The sequence below is a fragment of the Myotis daubentonii genome, chromosome 15, assembly GCF_963259705.1.
Source record: "Myotis daubentonii chromosome 15, mMyoDau2.1, whole genome shotgun sequence".
In the NCBI taxonomy this organism is placed as follows: Eukaryota; Metazoa; Chordata; class Mammalia; order Chiroptera; family Vespertilionidae; genus Myotis; species Myotis daubentonii.
The window spans coordinates 50052436-50071453 of NC_081854.1; the positions used below are offsets into that span (position 1 = coordinate 50052436).

At 43.6% G+C, this 19018-nt stretch overlaps 1 protein-coding gene across 3 annotated transcripts in view; it reads left to right on the top strand.

Moving 5' to 3' along the window:
• Nucleotides 1-19018, top strand: part of CDH8 (cadherin 8) — a 322908-nt gene that overhangs the window by 15007 nt on the left and 288883 nt on the right. For all 3 annotated transcript variants that reach the window (XM_059667865.1, XM_059667868.1, XM_059667866.1), the window contains exon 2: nucleotides 637-1087. In XM_059667865.1, coding sequence (XP_059523848.1) covers nucleotides 836-1087 — 252 coding nt within the window. In that variant the 5' untranslated portion in view covers nucleotides 637-835. The remainder of the gene's footprint in view (nucleotides 1-636; nucleotides 1088-19018) is intronic.

The window sequence follows — 19018 nt, forward strand, 5'->3', positions numbered from 1 at the left end:
CCCAACTAGACGGTCCCTTCTGATGGGTTGTGGCAGCTAAGACAGTAAAAATTGGGGAAATTTCCCTTTCCATTCTCATTCATAAATTAAAAAAAACAACAACCACTAGTGAAGGCCAGTTTCCTCACATAGTTCAGCATAAAATGAACTAGAACCCACCTTTAAACTGGAAAAGAAAGAAAGAAAGAGAAAAAGAGGGAAAGGCAGAGGAGAAGAAGGAAGAAAGAAAAAAATAAAGGTTTGCAACCTCCATAAGAATATAAGATGGCTTCATTAGCATGCGCCCCAGGTTACATTAGAAAATTTTTTAAAAAAAAAATTTAAGAAAAGAGAGTGGAAAGAAGGGAGGGAGGAAGAAAGAAAGAGAAGGAAAAGCAAATTTCTATGACTGTCCATGAAGCAGTTTTTTATAAGTAACCCAGATAAAATATGAACACAAAAACGAAATAAAGCTTAAAAAAACGAAAGGACCCGTTAGCCCACTTGCTTCCATTCCTCAGATCGACTTTCTTAACTGGAGACTTTTAGGAAATGCCTGGTGTGGCTCATTCACCTGATTTTGTTTGAAAGCAGTGATTTCGTTGGAAAACCCTGTCTCAGTGGACTTGTCTCTTCCTCCCTTTTTGCTTTTTGCAGGCAATTTCAATGAAAAGGCAAGCCAATGGATGTTGGTCTTAGAAACCCTGTTTAGATGGTGTCTGCCTGCTGTGCTGTGAACACGTGGCGGCCCCGTGAGTAAACGCTCCGCCCTGCATGATGAATTGGATGGCTGCGGACCGGAGGCGAAACGAGTAATTGTCTCATTTTCGTGCTCATCTGCTTAACCGGTGGGACCATGCCAGAACGGCTCTCGGAAGCGCTCTTGGATCTCTGGACTCCATTAATAATATTATGGATTACTCTCCCCGCCTGCGTGGACACGGCTCCGACGACTCCGTCTCCAGTTCTGACGAGTGGATCCCGTTTGGAACTAAACAGGCTGAGTGAGGAACAGCGGATCTTGAACCGCTCCAAACGAGGCTGGGTTTGGAATCAAATGTTTGTCCTGGAGGAGTTTTCTGGACCGGAACCGATTCTTGTTGGCCGGGTAAGCTTTCGTTTTTTAAGATTCCCAAGTTCACGGTCGGTTCCTTGCCTTTAGCTCTTAAGGGCAGACGTGTCACGGTTGCTGACACACTTCACTGTGAGTACTTTCTGCCCCATGGTTAGTGAGTTTACCTCTTGGTTTCTTTGGGAATAGGAAGGATCTCCTGGCAACAGTTGTAAATGTAGACACGCTGCTCTTCTGGGGAAAGTTCTTCTCTCCCAGGCCTTCCATCCCACCATAGATACAATAGCCCTTGTGTAATACACACACACACACACACACACACACACACACACAGTCTTTCTCGTTTCATACAAGGTGTCTGTACGCCAAACCTCTAACTTCCAGTGCCTGTTTTGCTCAGTTTGAATGTATATCATATCGCCTTGATTCCTAAAATGTTGGGGTTTTTTTTGTTTGTTTCATTTTATTTTGAGGCCATGTTTCTCCAATTTCAGGTAGAGTTTTCTCCTTTTGTTTGTTATTTGTGTCAATCATTAACCTAGGATTCAGAAAGGGAAACTCCTCGCAGGGATGCTGAACGGTGCTCCGTACGTACTGTGATTCAGTAAACTTGGCAATAGAACCTGGTTCATTCATCGTCAGATGGGATGAAATCTATAGAAGCAAAATTGGAATATTGTGGCATGCGTGCCTGCACGTGTTAGACGGGGTGTGCATTTGTGCTGCTGTTGTTGGCGGGTTAGACAAGTGTTTCTTGTGCGGATCAGGGCTGCCTGCTCTCCATGGTCACACGGGGGTCGCTGCAGACTGAACATGTTTATTCCTCAGAGCCGTTCATAAGCTCCTGTTCATTTTGACACACACCATCATCGCCGGTAGAATTCCAATGATGAGCCTGGCAATGGCTGATTGCCCTGATAAGTCAGATTCGTAAGTGAATCATGCCAATGTTATTTGTTTCCCAAATGCAAGGTTTGAAAGGAAAATAAAAAACAGGAAGGGAAGTAAAGGTGGATCTTTGAAACGTAAAGTTAACTCTCTGTTCCTCTGGGAACTTCTGCTGGCTTTCCTGCTTCTGCCTGGCAAAGCAAAGCGAGCCTCTTCAGGGATTGTTGTCTCATTTCCTATAGTTCCACCTGGACAGAGGAAGCCTGGGTGAGGAGCTGCGAATCATCCAAAGACTATTTACTGAGCCCTCTCTACGTGGCCAGCACTCTCTTAGGCATATCCATGGGGGGGTTGGGGGGAATCAATGAGCAAAGCAGTGATCCCTGTCTTCCAGGACCTCACCTTCTGGCCAGTATTGGGTGTTTTCTAAACCAGTGTTGAGTGCTCTCAGAAAAGCACTTTGTGGACAAAATCCTATTCTAACAGTAATTCCTTCCCCCTCGCTCTATGTGTTATGTGTACACGTGTATACCTTTATTTCATAAGTCCATAAGGCAAAAATCTCTAAAAGATTTTGTTTTTGCATGCTTGGTATAAACTCAGGTAGCAGAACTGGCTGGGAGCTAGCTGTTTCGAGTCATAATGCATCCCATTACTGTGCCTGTTTATGTATTTCCCAGCAGAAATGTTAATGTGTTTGATAACAGGGTGCGCCCCAGACCCTGCTGAGGGTGTTACTTACTGAACAGTTTTTACATCTTAACATGCTTCTAAATGTGACAAATTCTGAGTTCTGAAACACTTCTTCCCAGTGGGTTTTGAATATGGGCTTCTTGACCAGAACCAGGTTTGGGGTTTATTTTTTCTAAGTGTGGGACCTGAGACCTAGATGGATTAATAAAGCAAACCAAGATCACAGAGCTAGTGAGTGATCTGAGTTTGAATCCGGTTGGAGATCCCCAGGGCCATGATTTTACCCACCCTATTCTGTTATACCTTAGTAACTAGCTGCCATGTGTTTAAACTGTAATTTGAACTTAAGAGTTATTGAGCATAGCCCTGGCCTGTGTGGCTCAGTCGATTGGGCACTGTCCATGCACCTAATGGTTGCCTGTTCCATTCTCAGTCAGGGCACATGCCTGGGTTGCTGGCTCCATCCCCAGTAGGGGGCGTGCAGGAGGCAGCGGATTGATGTTTCACTCTCACATCGATGTTTCTCTCTTTCTCCCTCTCCCTTCTCTCTCTAAAAATAATAACAAATTAAACATAGATGCAGAATCCTTACATTCTTACTTTCTGGTTATTTAGAACTGCTTTAGCCAGCTGCACGGCGAGTCGTTTCGTACCATGTGAAATTCTGGGTAATTTCATACCTGCATCATTGATAGATATCGCCTGCCCATTTCTATTAGTTAACTCTTTATGGAAGTGTATCACACTGATGGCATCTTGTATAATATAAATAAACAAACATGCCCTGCCCAAAGAACTTTCCACTTTGGTCTGAATAGAAAAAGTAATTATATTGGATTTTGTTTTGGACTCATAGAATCTGGACTAATCCCACCTCCTTTCTTGAAATAAGGTAATAGAGGCATTCGGCACCTTTGTGACTCAGTAACACTCAAGAAATTCATGTTTTTTTGAGTGACAGAAAGGTAGCTAACGACCCCCCAGGACTTTGAAAGAGCTGACATGCTCCTGCGTCTTGATGACTGTTTCTATTAATTAACTTGTCCTGCCCCCTTCCCTGGCCATTTCCCAAACAATTGCAAATTCAGAGTTAAGTCTATTTTCTGAAGAATGTTTCCACAAACATTGCCAATCATACCTATTTCTCCTTTAAGGGGAATTGCTCCTGAATTATTCCAGTTTAGCCTTTAAGGATCTGGGATTGTAGAAAAGCCAAAAATACACATCAGGGACCGCTCCTGATTACAAGGCAGGCTGAGTGTGGGGATGATCCGTGTCAGGACGCCCACTGGGGCTTTGTGGCGTTTTAGCTCTGTGCACATTCTTCCACATCCCACCCCAAACCACTGCATCGCCTCTCCTCTCCTCTCCTCAGGAGCTGGCTGAGGAGCTTTTGTTACTCCTCACCACACCTGCTCTTTGAAAGACCCTCCTGCCAGTCACCATGGTGAGGGCCTTGGGCCTGGCTGACGGAGTTCAAGCTCAAGGGCAGAGCAGTGTTGGAGTGATTGACTCTCCACCTATCCCCTTACACGAAGCATGTCAAACTCATGGCCCATGGGCTGCATGCCTCATTTATTTGGCCTGTGTTAGACTTTGAGCTTGACATGCTTGCCTTACACCACCATTGTCTATGTTTACTATATCAGTAGGCAGCTGGATGCAGAGATAGAGCTTGGCCTTAGAGATGCACTCTCCAGAGATTTGAATATTGGCTTGGCTACTTTCTGGCTCTTAACTTTAGGGAAAATTACTAAAACTCTTCAAGAGTTATCCAACTTGGCCCTAGCCGGTTTGGCTCAGTGGATAGAGTGTTGGCCTGCGGACTGAAGGGTCCCAGGTTCCATTTCAGTCAAGGGCACATGCCCAGGTTGCGGGCTCCATCCCCAGTAGGGGACGTGTAGGAGGAAGCTGATCAATGATTCTCTCTCATCATTGATGTTTCTCCCTCTCCCTTTCTCTCCCTTCCTTTCTGAAATCAATAAAAATATATTTTTAAAAAAGAGTTATCCAAACTGGATAAATAAGAGTATATAAGAATAAATAAAAGAATGTATGCATATTGTCTATAAGTAATTAATTATTGTATTAATTATACAAGTGTGTGTGTGTGTGTGTGTGTGTGTGTGTGGGTTGGAGTGGTGGACAAACTGACAATGACAGCACTAAGTAAGCCCAAGACTCTGGGAGCCCAAATAAGAGCCCTTTTAGGTGACTTAGGTGAAGGGATTTTTAGGTGTGTACTGAAGGGTGACACCAGTTAGCTTGGTGGGGTGGAGTGGGAAGTTAGGTGCCCTAGTTGTACAGAAAGGTTTATGTAATGTTACAGGGACCGGGTAGGACTACTGAGGATCCCCTGAGTCAGAAGCAGTGTAAGCCCATATATTTCCTGTTGAATTAAAATGAAGTTGATTCCACAAATAAGTGAGATCATATGATATTTGTCTTTCTCAGTTTGACTTATTTCACTAAGCATAATATTTTCCAGGCCTATCCATGCGGTGCCAAAGCATAAGAGATCCCTATTTTGTTACGGCTGCATAGTATTCCATCGTGTAAATGCCTGACAGCTTTTCTATCCATTCTTCTACTGATGGCACTTGGGCTATATCCAAATCTTAGCTATCTGTATATATAAAAGCCTAAGCAACCGAACAACCTGTTGACTGGTTGCTATGACGCACACTGACCATCAGGTGGCAGATGCTCAATTCAGGAGCTGCCCCCTGGTGGTCAGTGCGTTCCCACAGCCAATCTCCCACAGCCCTTACCCCCGCTGGCCAACCTCCCGCAGCCCCTCCCCCTGGCCAACCTTCCTTGGCGCTGATCAGCCCCGATCGCTGACCAGGCCAAGGGATCCTACCTGTGCACAAATTTGTGCACTGGGCCTCTAGTTGTAAATAATGCTGCTGTGAACATAGGAGTACATATATTCTTTCTGATTGGTGTTTTGGGGTTGTTAGGATATATTCCCAGAAGTGGGATCACTGTGTCAAATGAATGTCCCATTTTTAATTTTTGAGGAAACTCCATATTGTTTTCCATACTGGTTGCACCAATCTGCATTCCCACCAGCAGTGAACTAATGTTCCCTTTTCTCCACATCCTCACCAGCACTTGTTCTTTGTTGATTTTTTGATGATGGCCATTCTGACAGGTGTGATGTGATAGCTCATTGTGATTTTAATTTGCATTTTTCTGAAGAATAGTTACTTTGAGCATTTTTTCATATGTCCCTTGGACATTTGTATGTCCTCTTTGGAGAAATGTCTATTCAGGTCTTCAGCCCATTATTTAATTGGAATATAATGAACAAAATGAATTGACCAACAAAATAAGACCTGAAGCAGGGGGGCATGTAACAGACTGACATACCTCAATGTGAGGTTGAGGGAAGGAGAAGAGATAAACCCAAGAACTACTTACTAGAGGCCCGGTGCACGAAATTCATGCACTTGGAGGGGGTCCCTCAGCCCTGCCTGCACCCTCTCGCAATCTGGGAGCCACCACTGCTGCACTCACCAGCCGTAAGCCTGGCTTCTGGCTGAGCAGCACTCCCCCTGTGGGAGTGCACTGGCCACCAGGGGGCAGCTCCTGCATTGAGCATCTGTCTCCTGGTGGTCAGTGCATGTCATCGCGATGGGTCAGTCCACTGTTCGGTCGATTTGCATATTAGCCTTTTATTATATAGGATATGCATAGACCATGGACACGGGCAATAGGGTGGTGAAGACCTAGGGGTGGATGGATAGAGGCTGGAAGGAGGGGGGAATGGGAAATATCTGTAGTATGACCAACAATAAAAAATTTATTTGAAAATGAAAACAATAAAACAAAAATAAATAAATAAAATAAAGGAGAAAAAAAGAAGCAGCTGAAAATCATATTCAACAGAGCCTTCCCTGTCCCATTCTGTGTGAACTGTAACTGTCCCATCTCTAATATTTCATGTCCTTGGACTATACTTTTTGTCCTTCAAGATTACCATTATCTCACATACTCTATTCTTTATCTCGTTTATGACTTGTCTTTTACTAGAATGCAAATTCCACAAAGATCAATTATTTTTGGTTTCCTTTTTTCTTCACTATATATCCCCAGGTCTTAGACGACAGACTGCATACGGGAAGTGCTCAGTAAATATTTTGCACGAACAATGAATTAATAATTCACCTAAGTAATGGAGGAATTTACAAACGTAATATTAATTCTGCCAGATTTAGTACAAACAGCATTTTTCAATAAAGAGGCCAATGCATTGCTTTCCTGCTCTCCCTTTCATCATGGTATTTTATAGACCAGCTGGGTAGCTCAAGCATTGTTTCTATATATTGAATGTAAAAGATGTTCTTTGAGTCAGTGATGGTGGACAAGTGCACTTATTAAAACAACTCTCTGGCCTGGCCAGCATGGCTCAGTGGTTGAGCGTCAACCTATGAACCAGGAGGTCACCAGGAGGTCATGGTTCGATTCCCTATTAGGGCACATGCCCGGGTTGTGGGCTCGAACCCCAGCGGGCGACAGTGCAGGAGGCAGCCCATCAATGATTCTCTCTCATCATTGATGTTTTTCTCTCTCTCTCCCTCTTCCTTCCTCTGAAATCAATAGGAATATCTTTTTAAAAAATACTAAAAACAACTGTGTGTGGAGGCTGCAGGCTCCTCTCTGTGGAGGCCTCCCCTTCAGTGGCAGAAAGCAGTGCAAGATGGGGATTCTGAGAGCTTCTAATCCAGCTGCAAACAAATGCTCGTGCTTACGGCCCACAGTGCACCAGGAATCTTCTTTCTAAATTTCTGCAAAACAAATGCCAGCCAAACAGACTCCATCCCTGCCTCCAGGCCTCTGGAACCAAGGTGGTTCAGAGCCTGTCCACAAACATGTCAATGCTTAGCATTCCACGTGGCCCCAGACCTCCAGTGCTGACTGTCTCTGCCAACACTGGCAGAGAAGATGGTGCACGGGACCCTTCACCCTATGTGCCTATTTGTTCGGCTCTTAGCAAAGACAGAGAGAGAAAACCCATATGGTTTCTTATAAACCTTGAAACCAAGACCAAAAATAGTGTCATCGTGATACAATGTGCATGGACTCTTTAATAGGGACAGCTTGATGCCATCTGAGAGCCCTGCACTGGGACACGGGATGCCACATAATTACACTCTATTACCGTTTATGGTATCAGCATCAAGTCATTCCACAGATATTTATTGAGCACCTACTGTTTGCTAAGCATTACTATTACCTATGGATCTGTAGGTCTGAGCAAATAAATGCATGCCCTCAGTCTTGGAACTAATGAGCTACAAGGAGACCAATATTAAAAACATAATCACGAGCCTGGCTGGTGTGGCTCAGTGGTTGAGCATCATCCCATGCACTAGGAGGTCGCCGGTTCGATTCCTGGGTTGGGGCTCCATCCCCAGTGGGGATGTGCAGGGGGCAGCCAATCGATGTTTTCTATCTCTCGCTCCCTCTCCCTTCCTCCCTGAAAGCAATAAAAACATATTTTAAGAAGAATGAGAAAAAACAGGTGAAAACAGAGATAAGTCCTCTGAAATGAAGGAACATAGTTCTCTGGGCGCACATATAAGGAGGAAGCTGTCCTGTGTGGTGGTGGCATCTCCTCTAAGGCAATACCTGTGCGCCAAGAAGCCATCACCAGGTGAACCAGGATGCAGGGAGGGAAAGAGAGAGAGTTACCAACGGAGGAAATCACATGTGCGGAGGCTCGGCTAACCTGAAGACGGAGAACTAGGGGTGGGATCTTTTGAATGACAGCGGGAAGCTAGGCAGGCTCCCCTGGAGATCTGGGTTCTTCTGTCTCTGCTACAAAGTGGCCAAAAGAGAAAGTGACACAGCTTCTCTTGGCCACAAGTCTTCACTTACTACTACAGTGGGGCCTTGACTTACGAGTTTAATTCGTTCAGAGACCGAGCTCGTTAAGGAGCTCGTTAACTCAAATTACTCTACTCAATGCAAAAAATTGGCCGAGAGACAGCTGGTATCTCAAAAAACTCGTTAGTCGGGACACTCATAAGTCAAGGCCCCTCTGTACTATAGTGAGTTACAGAACTATATTGAAGACACAAATCCCTATGGAATGGAGGAGAGGCAAGCCATATTAAAAAATGTGTGTAACATCTCTCAATTTTTGGTCCGGGTTCCTTATCTCTCGCTCTGTAGTTGTGTGATCCTCAGCTCCCCTGACTGCTGGATGTGGGGAAAACTGGTTCGCTGTCCAGGTGGTCAGAGATCTGTCACAAATCCTCTCTCTCTCTCTCTCTCTCTCATAAACTCCTCTGCTCTGTTCCCCTCATCTTCCCTCCTACCTGGGCCTGAGCAGTTCCTTATTTGGATAGTGTTTTCTCGCTGGTGATGCCACATCTATTTATAATCCTCTCCCTCCAAGGCACTGACTCATTTTCTCTCTTTAAATTTGACCTTCTAACCTCCCCGCTTGCCTGTAACTTGGAAATCGTCTGGGTGGTGCTTAGTATGAAGGACACGGGATGCCACATAATTACACTCTATTACCGTTTACGGTGTCAGCAGCCGGCAAGAAAATTGCACTTGACATGCCATTATTTTTGCTGGCCGTTTGCATGTGAGGAGCACTGGGCGACGCAGCCACAGCCAAATTGGACCTTCGGCCATGCGAGAACAATTCACTGTCAGGTCCGTGAGGCTTCCGCCTGCTCCGATGGAGCCTTGTGCACCAACAGTCTGGCAGGAATGCAAGTCAGCATCGTGTGTCTCAATCTGGCCCGGCAACTGGGGTTGTCTGCCTCTTGCCGATGTCCCCACTTCAAAACAGCAGGCATCCCAGAGCTGCTGGAAATCTTTCATGCTGATATAAATAAATGGAATAATATTATAGTCTTGTAAGTCAGCGGAAATACACACACACACACACACACACATACATACATGCACACATGTGTGCAGGAACACAGTCTATTAGCTGAGGTTCTACGTAAGTACATCCCCAGTCATTGCCTAACCAGGTCTGTCTGCAGCCCAGACCCTCACCCTGTTCACCTCATTCCCTACCGTGGAACAGGTGAGAGTGTAGATAACCCGCACTTACCTCTGTAGATACCCCAAGAACTAAATCCATGCAGACTTCTCGGAAGAAGAGCCTTGCATTTTTTTTTTGCCAGGTCTCTTAGGGTCATCTCCTTGAGGCAGATGTTTTTCTAACCTGAAGCCAAATGTTTCTGGGGGATTACGTAACCTTATTTTAGGAATCAATGGCAATAAGGTAGTCAGTAGGAAGGCAAAGGGAAATAGAGAACTGATTCCTGTCACAAATTGGAAGCCGAAGCTCACAGGGAAGAACTGGGCAAGCCAATGCTGCCCATCTTGAAAGACTTGCATTGCGATGTCACGTGGCAGATTAGTGTGAATGGTTACAGATTATTAAGATTTATGATAATTATAATTCAGATGGTAACTGACTAAATATCAGAAGCAACTTATAAAATGTATATAGATATGATTTAAAAATGCAAGAAAGATATGAACCGGGTACCTGGCACATATCTATTAAGATATGTGTGTACGCATGAAAAATGTATATGTTCAAATATTTACAGTAATAATGAACCTCCATGCACCCCTCACCAGGATCATCCATATTCAACAATTTTCACTATTCTGCTATTTTTTAATTACCCACACACGTAGTGCCAAATTTCTTGATTCTTAAAAATTAATGTAAGCAGAATCCTAATTATATTCATAACCACTACATACTGATTTTGGTGTAAAAATACCCCCCAATTGAAAATAACAAAGATCATAAAAAAAACCCAAAGGTGCGATTATATCTAATGAATAAATGATATTCACTTAACCCACATTAAAAACAAAATAAGGAGTTAATTCCTGATATCGATTCATATTAATAACTGTACCACAAATCAATAAAGGGGAACCTGTAAGAAAATATATGAATCTATTAAAACTTTCTTCCAATATATGTGATTAGATTAGCAGGTCTCTTCTCTTTATCATTTTTTTGCCATTTATTTTCTAGAATAGGCTCTAATTTCATTCAAAAACATTATAAGATGAGAGTAAAATAAGTGACAGTGGCATATTGTTCAATTTTCTTAAAAATCAATGCCATCTACATGGCAAATTCATGGGGTCCATTATTTAATGATTTAATGTGAAATCCATTTGGCAAATAGAATCTTTTTTTTTAAACTACACCTGTAATATGCAGTTGGATGGCCAACCCCATCAATTAATAAATTAAAGTGCTGGGACATTTCATCTTTCTATGAGATTGTGAAGAGAGAAAGAATGGCCACAGCCCTGCTGTACCGCTAAAGGCATGTTAAACAACTTTCATCATCATGGGGTTGGCCATGTAGTAACCAGAAGTGGAGATTTTATTTTTTGCCTGGAAACTATCTTTGGAAACTTTAATCTCATTATCCTACATGTTGCTTGTAACCTTTCAATACATGAGAATAACCTAGAAAAGTTATTTATGGAATTATGTTATTTCAGAAAGATAAAAGTGTTACAGTATTGGCCGGGCTATGCATGTTTTCAAAACAGTCATTTCTTTTACATGTCAGCATTTTTTATCTATACATATAATTTCCGTTGCACTTATTTTTTATATATATATTTTTATTGATTTCAGAGAGGAAGAGAGAGAGAGAAACATCAATGATGAGAGAATCATTGATCGGTTGCCTCCTGCACGCCGCTTACCAGGGATCAAGCCCGCAACCTGGGCATGTGCCCTTGACCGGAATGGAACCCAGGACCCTTCAGTCCACAGGCCGACACTCTATCCACTGAGCCAAACCAGCTAGAGCTCCATTTTAGTTAAATTCACCCCCATACATACCTACACACCCACACACTTTGGCATCATGTGGTCATGTGGCCTCCTGTTTCCAGCTAAATGTATATGGATTTTGAATACAGTGCAGACGTCTTGTCAACATTCAGTGATCCAGGTCTTCAGTAAAGATGTGATATCTTTTCTCATCAGCACTGGCTTCCTCACCTCACTTTTCAGAACGTGTCGATGTTACTCTGGGAGGAGAATAATACTCTGGGTATTATTCAAAGTGAGGGTCTGCACGCCAGCAGCAGCAGCAGCTGGCAAGTATAGTTAGAAATGCAGAATTTCGTTCACTCCCCACGTCCCTGACCTAGGCAATCAGAAGCTGCATTTTAGTAATGTCTCCTGTGTGTAGTAAAGCATTGAAATAAACACGTACATTTTTAAAGAAATCAATCTGTCGCCAGTGAATTCCAGGAGAGCTTGAATCATGCTTTTTGCTCTCTGGATCCAGGCTGAGTGTGTTTTGAAAACCACTCAAAGGAAGGGGTCATGGGCCCTGGTGTTTGGAAGAGCCCCGGGCAAGGTTTTTGGTAGATGCCAAGCTGCTTATCTCATTTGAACCCCGTGTGGCAGGTGTAGGGCACCACAGGCTGTGACATCAATTTGCAGAGGGAACTCCAGTCTATTGCAGAGGATGGTGGAGGCAAGTCAGCTCACAGGAACTGTTCCCTGCTCAGATCCATGAACTTCCTTTTTTTTTCTTTTTCTCCTGCATGCATTTACCACGAAGGGCAGGGATGCTCTGAAATTTGCAAAGTATCAAATGTCACTGGGGCCCTAGCTGGTTTGGCTCAGTGGGTAGAGTGTCAGCCTGCAGACGGAAGGGTCCCGGGTTTGATTCTGGTCAAAATGGGGCGTGCAGGGGGCAGCCAATCAATGATTCTCTCATCATTGATGTTCCTATCTCTATCTCCCTCTCCCTTCCTCTCTGAAATCAATTATATATCAATTATATATATATATTTTAAATGTCACTGGGCTTCTGCAGGAAACAATAGCGGAATCCAGATGAGCCTGATCAGAGGGCTGAGAAATACTGGGGGAAACAGCAGGGAGTAAAACACGACCTGCATATATTTGTTTCTCTTTAATCCTAAAAAGCCCACTTGAGTGGCATAGATCTTCATTGCCTTGAATGTAGGGTGAAGACCATGAAATTGATGGCATTTTCCAGGGACATGAAAGTGATGGGGGCGGGGGGCGAGAAAGGAGATCTTAAGTAACCAAAATAAACTGATTAGATCCATTACATGTTTACTATAGAGTGGATACCTTATCAAGTTTGCTTGTTCAGTTCTCCTAGCAATCCTCTGATGAGTGTGATTCCCATGGCCAGATCAGGAGAGCAGCCCTGGAGGGAAGAGTTATTTGCATTAGAGATGATAGGAAAATGACGAAGCATAAAAGGTGAAGCCAGGGGGCAAGCCTGGGCGTGGGGATTCCAGAGCCTGTTCCAGTAACCATGGCAACATCTCATCTCCTTGGAACCCCATGTGGGCGGTGCTCAGTGAGCTGGGCTGCCACCCCAACTTGCAGATAAGAAAAGACTCACTGAAGTGACCCAGGGTATGGTGTCTGACTATAGTGTATGTGGTTGGGTGAGATCTACTCAAGCTGCCTGTCTAATGGCGAGGCCACTGCAGTGACTTCTCCGCATGCTCCTCAGAGTCAGAGGTGGATGTAATCCCTTTGACCAGCGGTTCTCAACCTGTGGGTCGCGACACCTTTGGCGGGTGAACGACCCTTTCACAGGGGTCGCCTAACACCATCCTGCATATCAGATATTTACATGGCGATTCATAACAGTGGCAACATGACAGTTATGAAGTAGCCATGAAAATAATTTTATGGTTGGGTCACAACATGAGGAACTGTATTTAAAGGGCCAGAAGGTTAAGAACCACTGCTTTTGACAGAAGGAAAATGTCTCAGGGGCACCTGCCTGTGGTGACTTTTATCTCTGGGGGATGGAACTCTCACAGTCTGGCCTGAGCAGGGCCAGTGCCATGGCCGAAGTGATCCTTTGTGGAGTGGTCTCTAAATACAGGGCCTAGCACGGTATCGTCTCCTTTGCTCTCTCATTTTAGAGTCTATATTTAAAATGAATATGATGATGAAGTAAGACAAAAATGATACCGAAGAAGGGACAGCAGGAGGAGAATTTTTTAAAAATCCTCATCCCAGGATAGTTTTTCCATTGATTTCTAGAGAAAGTGGAAGGGAGGAAGGTGTGTGTGTGTGGGGGGGGGGGGGGGGGCAGAGAAATATCTATGTGAGGGAGACACGTCGATTGGTTGCTTCCTGCCGGGGCTGGGGACCCTGGACACGTGGAAACTGAGCTGGTGAACCTGTAACCAAGGTACAAGCCCTTGACCGGGAATCGAACCCGCCACCCTTTGGTCTGTGGGCTGACGCTCTAACCACTGGATAAAACTGGCCAAGACGAGGGGAATATTTTTATGGTGCACTCCAGGTACCTTGCTCTGTGCTTTCAACATATTTATGGCGTTATCGTCTCCATTTTGCAGACAGGAAAATTGACACGTTGGACCAACATAAATGCTCACTGGTTAGGTGAGTACGGGGAGATGATTCTGGCTTTTCTCTGATTTGAGTATAATTCTTAACTACTCTGAGCGGTGGCCATAACTTCGTTCCAGAAGCTTTGGCCACAACTGGGCGACTTTGTGGGTTCCTCTTAAATGGAGAATCACCAGAGCAGCAGCAAGGAGGGTGGCCGAATGTAGTGGAATGAACCAGAAGCCCCCTACACACAGACAGGAACGTAAAGAAGGCAGAAGGCTTGCGCTCTCCAGTTTCTCAGACTAATCACGTTAATGCTGGGTGGTTTAGTGCCAAGTCCCAGGACACAAGGGAGCCGAGCTGGTGGACAACGTCCCAGATGCTTGAGAGTGGATCTCTCACACCGCTCCCTGCAGCAACTTCCCCGTGCCTCTTCCATCTCCCAGGGTCCTTTTCCAAATGGATATGTGCCTCTCTGCCTCCCCTCTTCCTTCCTAGCTCTTATCATGGTGGCTTTCCTCAGGACAGTCCTGGTCATGCCCTTTGCCACAGAGAAGAACTCCCAGCCCTTTTCTTTAGCAGATTCTCCGAGGAAATGTGATTTGGTGAAGGAGCGAACGTGGCCATTACAAATGACTAAATCCTGTAACTCCTCAAACCAAGTCCGACTCCCTAGCCACTCGGAGCCTTGATTTGGGATGTGGCAGGGCTATTTATAGTGGAGTTTTCTTTGCTTTTATATTTTTTCATGTGCTTCTGGGAACCTGAAAGTATAAATAAATGTCTCATTGCAGCTTGCCTTTTGTCTCGCTCTTGTGTGCCTGTGTGTGTGTGCCTGTGTGTGTGTGCCTGTGTGTGTGTGTGTGTGTGTGTGTCCTATTATTTCTCCCTCAGAGCAGTGTTGTTTTGACAGGACTCATCCTCTGATTATGTCCCTGCCTTTGCAGGAACATTTATAATCAGCCTCGCGAGGTGTTTTCCAAAATCATTAGACATTTGCAATGGCTGGTCCTATTGATCACGGCCACTGTTTCTCTTTTCTCCTCTGTTCTTCCTGTCATTAGAGTCCTCCCGTAAAGGTCTTGTGTTTTTTTTACAGCTGAAACCATAGTCCACATCCTGACCAGTCCTTGGGGAAAACATTGCAACGATCCCAGCTTCTCCTCAGTCCCTCAGGTTAGAGGAAACAAGCAGAAAGAAGCTGGGAGTCCAGATAAAAACACCAAGAGCCCAGCAGGCATGGCTCAGTGGTCGAGTGTCCACCTATGAATCGGGAGGTCATGGTTCGATTCCCAGTCAAGGCACATGCCCAGGTTGTGGGTTTGATCCCCAGTTAGGGGCGTGCAGGAGGCAGCTGATCCATGATTCTCACTCATCATTGAGGTTTCTATCTATCTCTCCCTCTCCCTTCCTCTCTGAAATCAATAAAAATATATTTTAAAAAAGATAAAAGATAGACATGCTCACCCCCAACCACCAACCCCTGTCGCATCTAGATGATGAGACAGGATGGAAGAGACATGAAGGATAGGGCTGAGCAACAAGTAGCGAGGAAGACAGAAATCCCGAATTACAGAAAGTCACGTTACAAATGATACAACATAAGACAGGAGCCTTGACCCAGAAAACATAGCAAGTGTGAGACTTTTATAGGAGCACAGAATTTAAAAAGCACACAGGATCAGAAGCCATGAGAGAGAGAAAAAACAGAAAAACCACATGGAGTGGATTTGGGGTCCAGGGAGAGATTTTCATGAGGCCCAAACTAATTTGTTTTAGCCCTGGATGGATGGGCCAATGCGCATGTTTAGGACATTTCTGACCACACAGGTCTGGTCTTTTGAAAAGGGGTGTGTCTGATTCTGACAGGTGGTCTTTGCTGAATAAATGTGGCTGGCAGGGCCAGGCCAGCAGTTGGGACAATATGAGAGAACCAACAAACATGATGACCTTTCTTCTTTCTAAATTTTTCCAGAAACACAGTTTGGCTGTTAAAGTTATATACTTCTCTTGCAACTAGGGCTAGAAACTAGATCATAGTTCTTTTCCTTCCAATCATATATGGAGCATAATAATTTAGCTTATAATCCCGGGCATGTGCTCTGACTGGGAAGCAAACTAGCAATCTCCTGGTGCATGGGACGACACTCAACCAACAGAGCCACACGGGCCAGGATTAATAATGATCCTTTAAATGAAATCATCACACAGTTCATACTTAGGTGCCACGGCCCTAAATTTACTTAGTATGTAAGTTTGCTGAGGAGGTGGGGAAGTGGGAAAGGATTATGGGTAAGCCCTTGGACAATTTACATCCTCTCAAACTCTGAACAAATTATGGAGTGGGCTTTTAAGACAGTAGAAGAAACAAACCATGTTATTAGAATTTATATTTCTAGTATGAAAAATGTAGCCTATGAAATTCATTTTAAATCATTTTAAAATGGCCATACAGACGGCTCCAGGTTGTTTTCTACTTTTGTCCTATGAATTCATCTATATTCTACTGGATCAAGAAAGAGTTGGTAAGTTGAATATGTATAGTCAGGACCAAGGGAATTAAGACTTTTAAATTACCTAGTGCTTTTCAAGTTATTAAAAATCTTACTTAGCCTTCACTCGAATCATGAGATAAGGCTACTAACATCACCTCTGTGGCCCCTTAACGGATAAAGTCAGGTGCAGAATGAGTCAGCCACTATCCCCAAATGGCCAGGACAGGAAAAGGGACTAACGCAGAAGGAGATCATTTCAAAACCTACGCTGCTTTCTGCCTTCTCTCTTACTTTATTTGGTTCTTCCTTCTGTTCTTCGCCCATGGGTATGTTCTTAGATGAATACCACGGCAAATCTTTCTTTTAAAATTTTTATTTCTTGATTTTAGAGAGAGAAAGGAAGGGAGAAAGAGAGAAACAGCAATTTTCCATTCCACTTATTTGTGCATTCATTGGTTGCTTTCTGTACCTACTCTGACCAGAGATCGAACCTGCAGCCTTGACTTCTTGGGATGACACTTTAACCAACTGAGCTACCCGGCCAGGACTGGCATAGCTTATTTAAGGCTCACAAAATCCATGAGAGGTGCACACTGTAATATATTTCAATTTGTAGACATACACAGATTTAATGATGCTATGTAATTTGCCTAAGGTCAGCCAGCTGGAAGTTGCTGAATCAGATCTCAAACATCAATATAGTTGCCGTTAAATTTTGCCCCTAAACTTTCCTAACGTATAGTGTCTCATAAAAAAGTTGAAGTTCTTCACATTATAATATTTTATCAAACACACACACGCACGAGAGAATTTAGAAACCAATAGGACATTCCACAGATGAATCACTTTTTTACTTTCAAAATCAATACGATTAACTTGTTCTTCTGAAGGGCTGACAAATTATTGGACAAAAGTAGATGAATGTATTTATTCAGCAGGATTTATTGGGGACATACTGTTTGCCAGGGCCTTTGCTGAGATAAGCAAGGACTCTGGATGACATAAATATTCACCGTGAAGAAACAAGGTAGAAATATGCCATTGTGGGGTGGCATTCACTCTTTAAAATAAATTGACCTATTTTTATTATATATATATATATATATATATATATATATATATATATATATACACACACACACACACACACACATATATATATATATATATATATATATATATATATATATATATATATATATATTCAGAGAGGAAAGGAGAGGGAGAGATGGAAACATCATTGTTGAGAGAGAATCACTGATTGGCTGTCTCCTACATGCCCCACACTGGGGATCGAGCCCAAAACCTGGGCAGGTGCCCTGACTGGGAAGCAAACCATGACCTCCTGATTCACAGGTCGATGCTCAACTACTGAGCCATGCCGGTTGGGCAATCAGTTTGCCTGTTTTCTAAAAAATAATATCCACTCATCTTCGCAGCAACATTGCTTCCAGATCACCTGCATTACGCAGGTTTCACATCACCCCTGGAACAGAACTGACAATAAAACCAGCTTGACATAGGAAGGGTTTCTCTCCTCATGACTCTTAACAGAACACATAGCTGGAAGCTAGTGCAACTTTCCAGACAGCAAGAGAGAGCATCACTATGTAAATCATTATCGCTGACAAGTTAAGCCTGCAGTCAAAAGCAGAATGTATAGCTTGCGTGTTTACCTCGGGCTATTTGTCTCCACGGGGCAACTTTTTGAAAAGAAATCTTTGCAGCGGGTTGATGCTCACACACATCCACACAAACACATGCACAGTATTTTGCTCCTGTCGCCATGGATTTAACTGAATTCCAAGCTGTAAATTATCCTCACAAATGTTGATATACAACTCTCCATCCTAACCTAGAAATTCCAAGCCAACAAGATGAAGTGAAAATTCCATCCAGACCTTATTAAATATTGTTATTTGATAAGGCCTAAGTATTTTCTTTTATAAATTTTCTTTTATTGATTTCAGAGAGGAAGGGAGAAGGAAAGAAAGAACAATGATGAGAGAGACTCATTGATCAGCTGCCTCCTGCACGCCCCCTACTGGGGATCAAGCCTGCAACCCAGGCATGTGCCCTTGACCAGAATTAAACCTGGGACCGTTCAGTACATAGGCTGACACTCTATCCATTGAGCAAAACTGGCTAGGGCCTAAGTGTATTCTTTAAGCATAGGGTTGGGGCCGGGTGACTAACTGAGTTAATCTTCTCCATGTAGGTGGTCACATCTGCTGTCCAATCTAACATTCTATGTTTGATCCAAGTCATTATTCTAAATTTCAAACCTGGACATATTCCCTTGCATGTAAAATTTGTGTGTTTCTCCTTGCTTATGTTGATGACTCCAAAATCATTCCCTAGTCTCAGTGAACAGCAGTTACCATTACATGACTTTAGGGGAGTCATTTAACCTTCCAGAGTCATTGAAAACATTAAATGAGTTGATAGGAAATAGACTGTGCTTAGAATATTACATAGTGATGCCATGCAATTGTT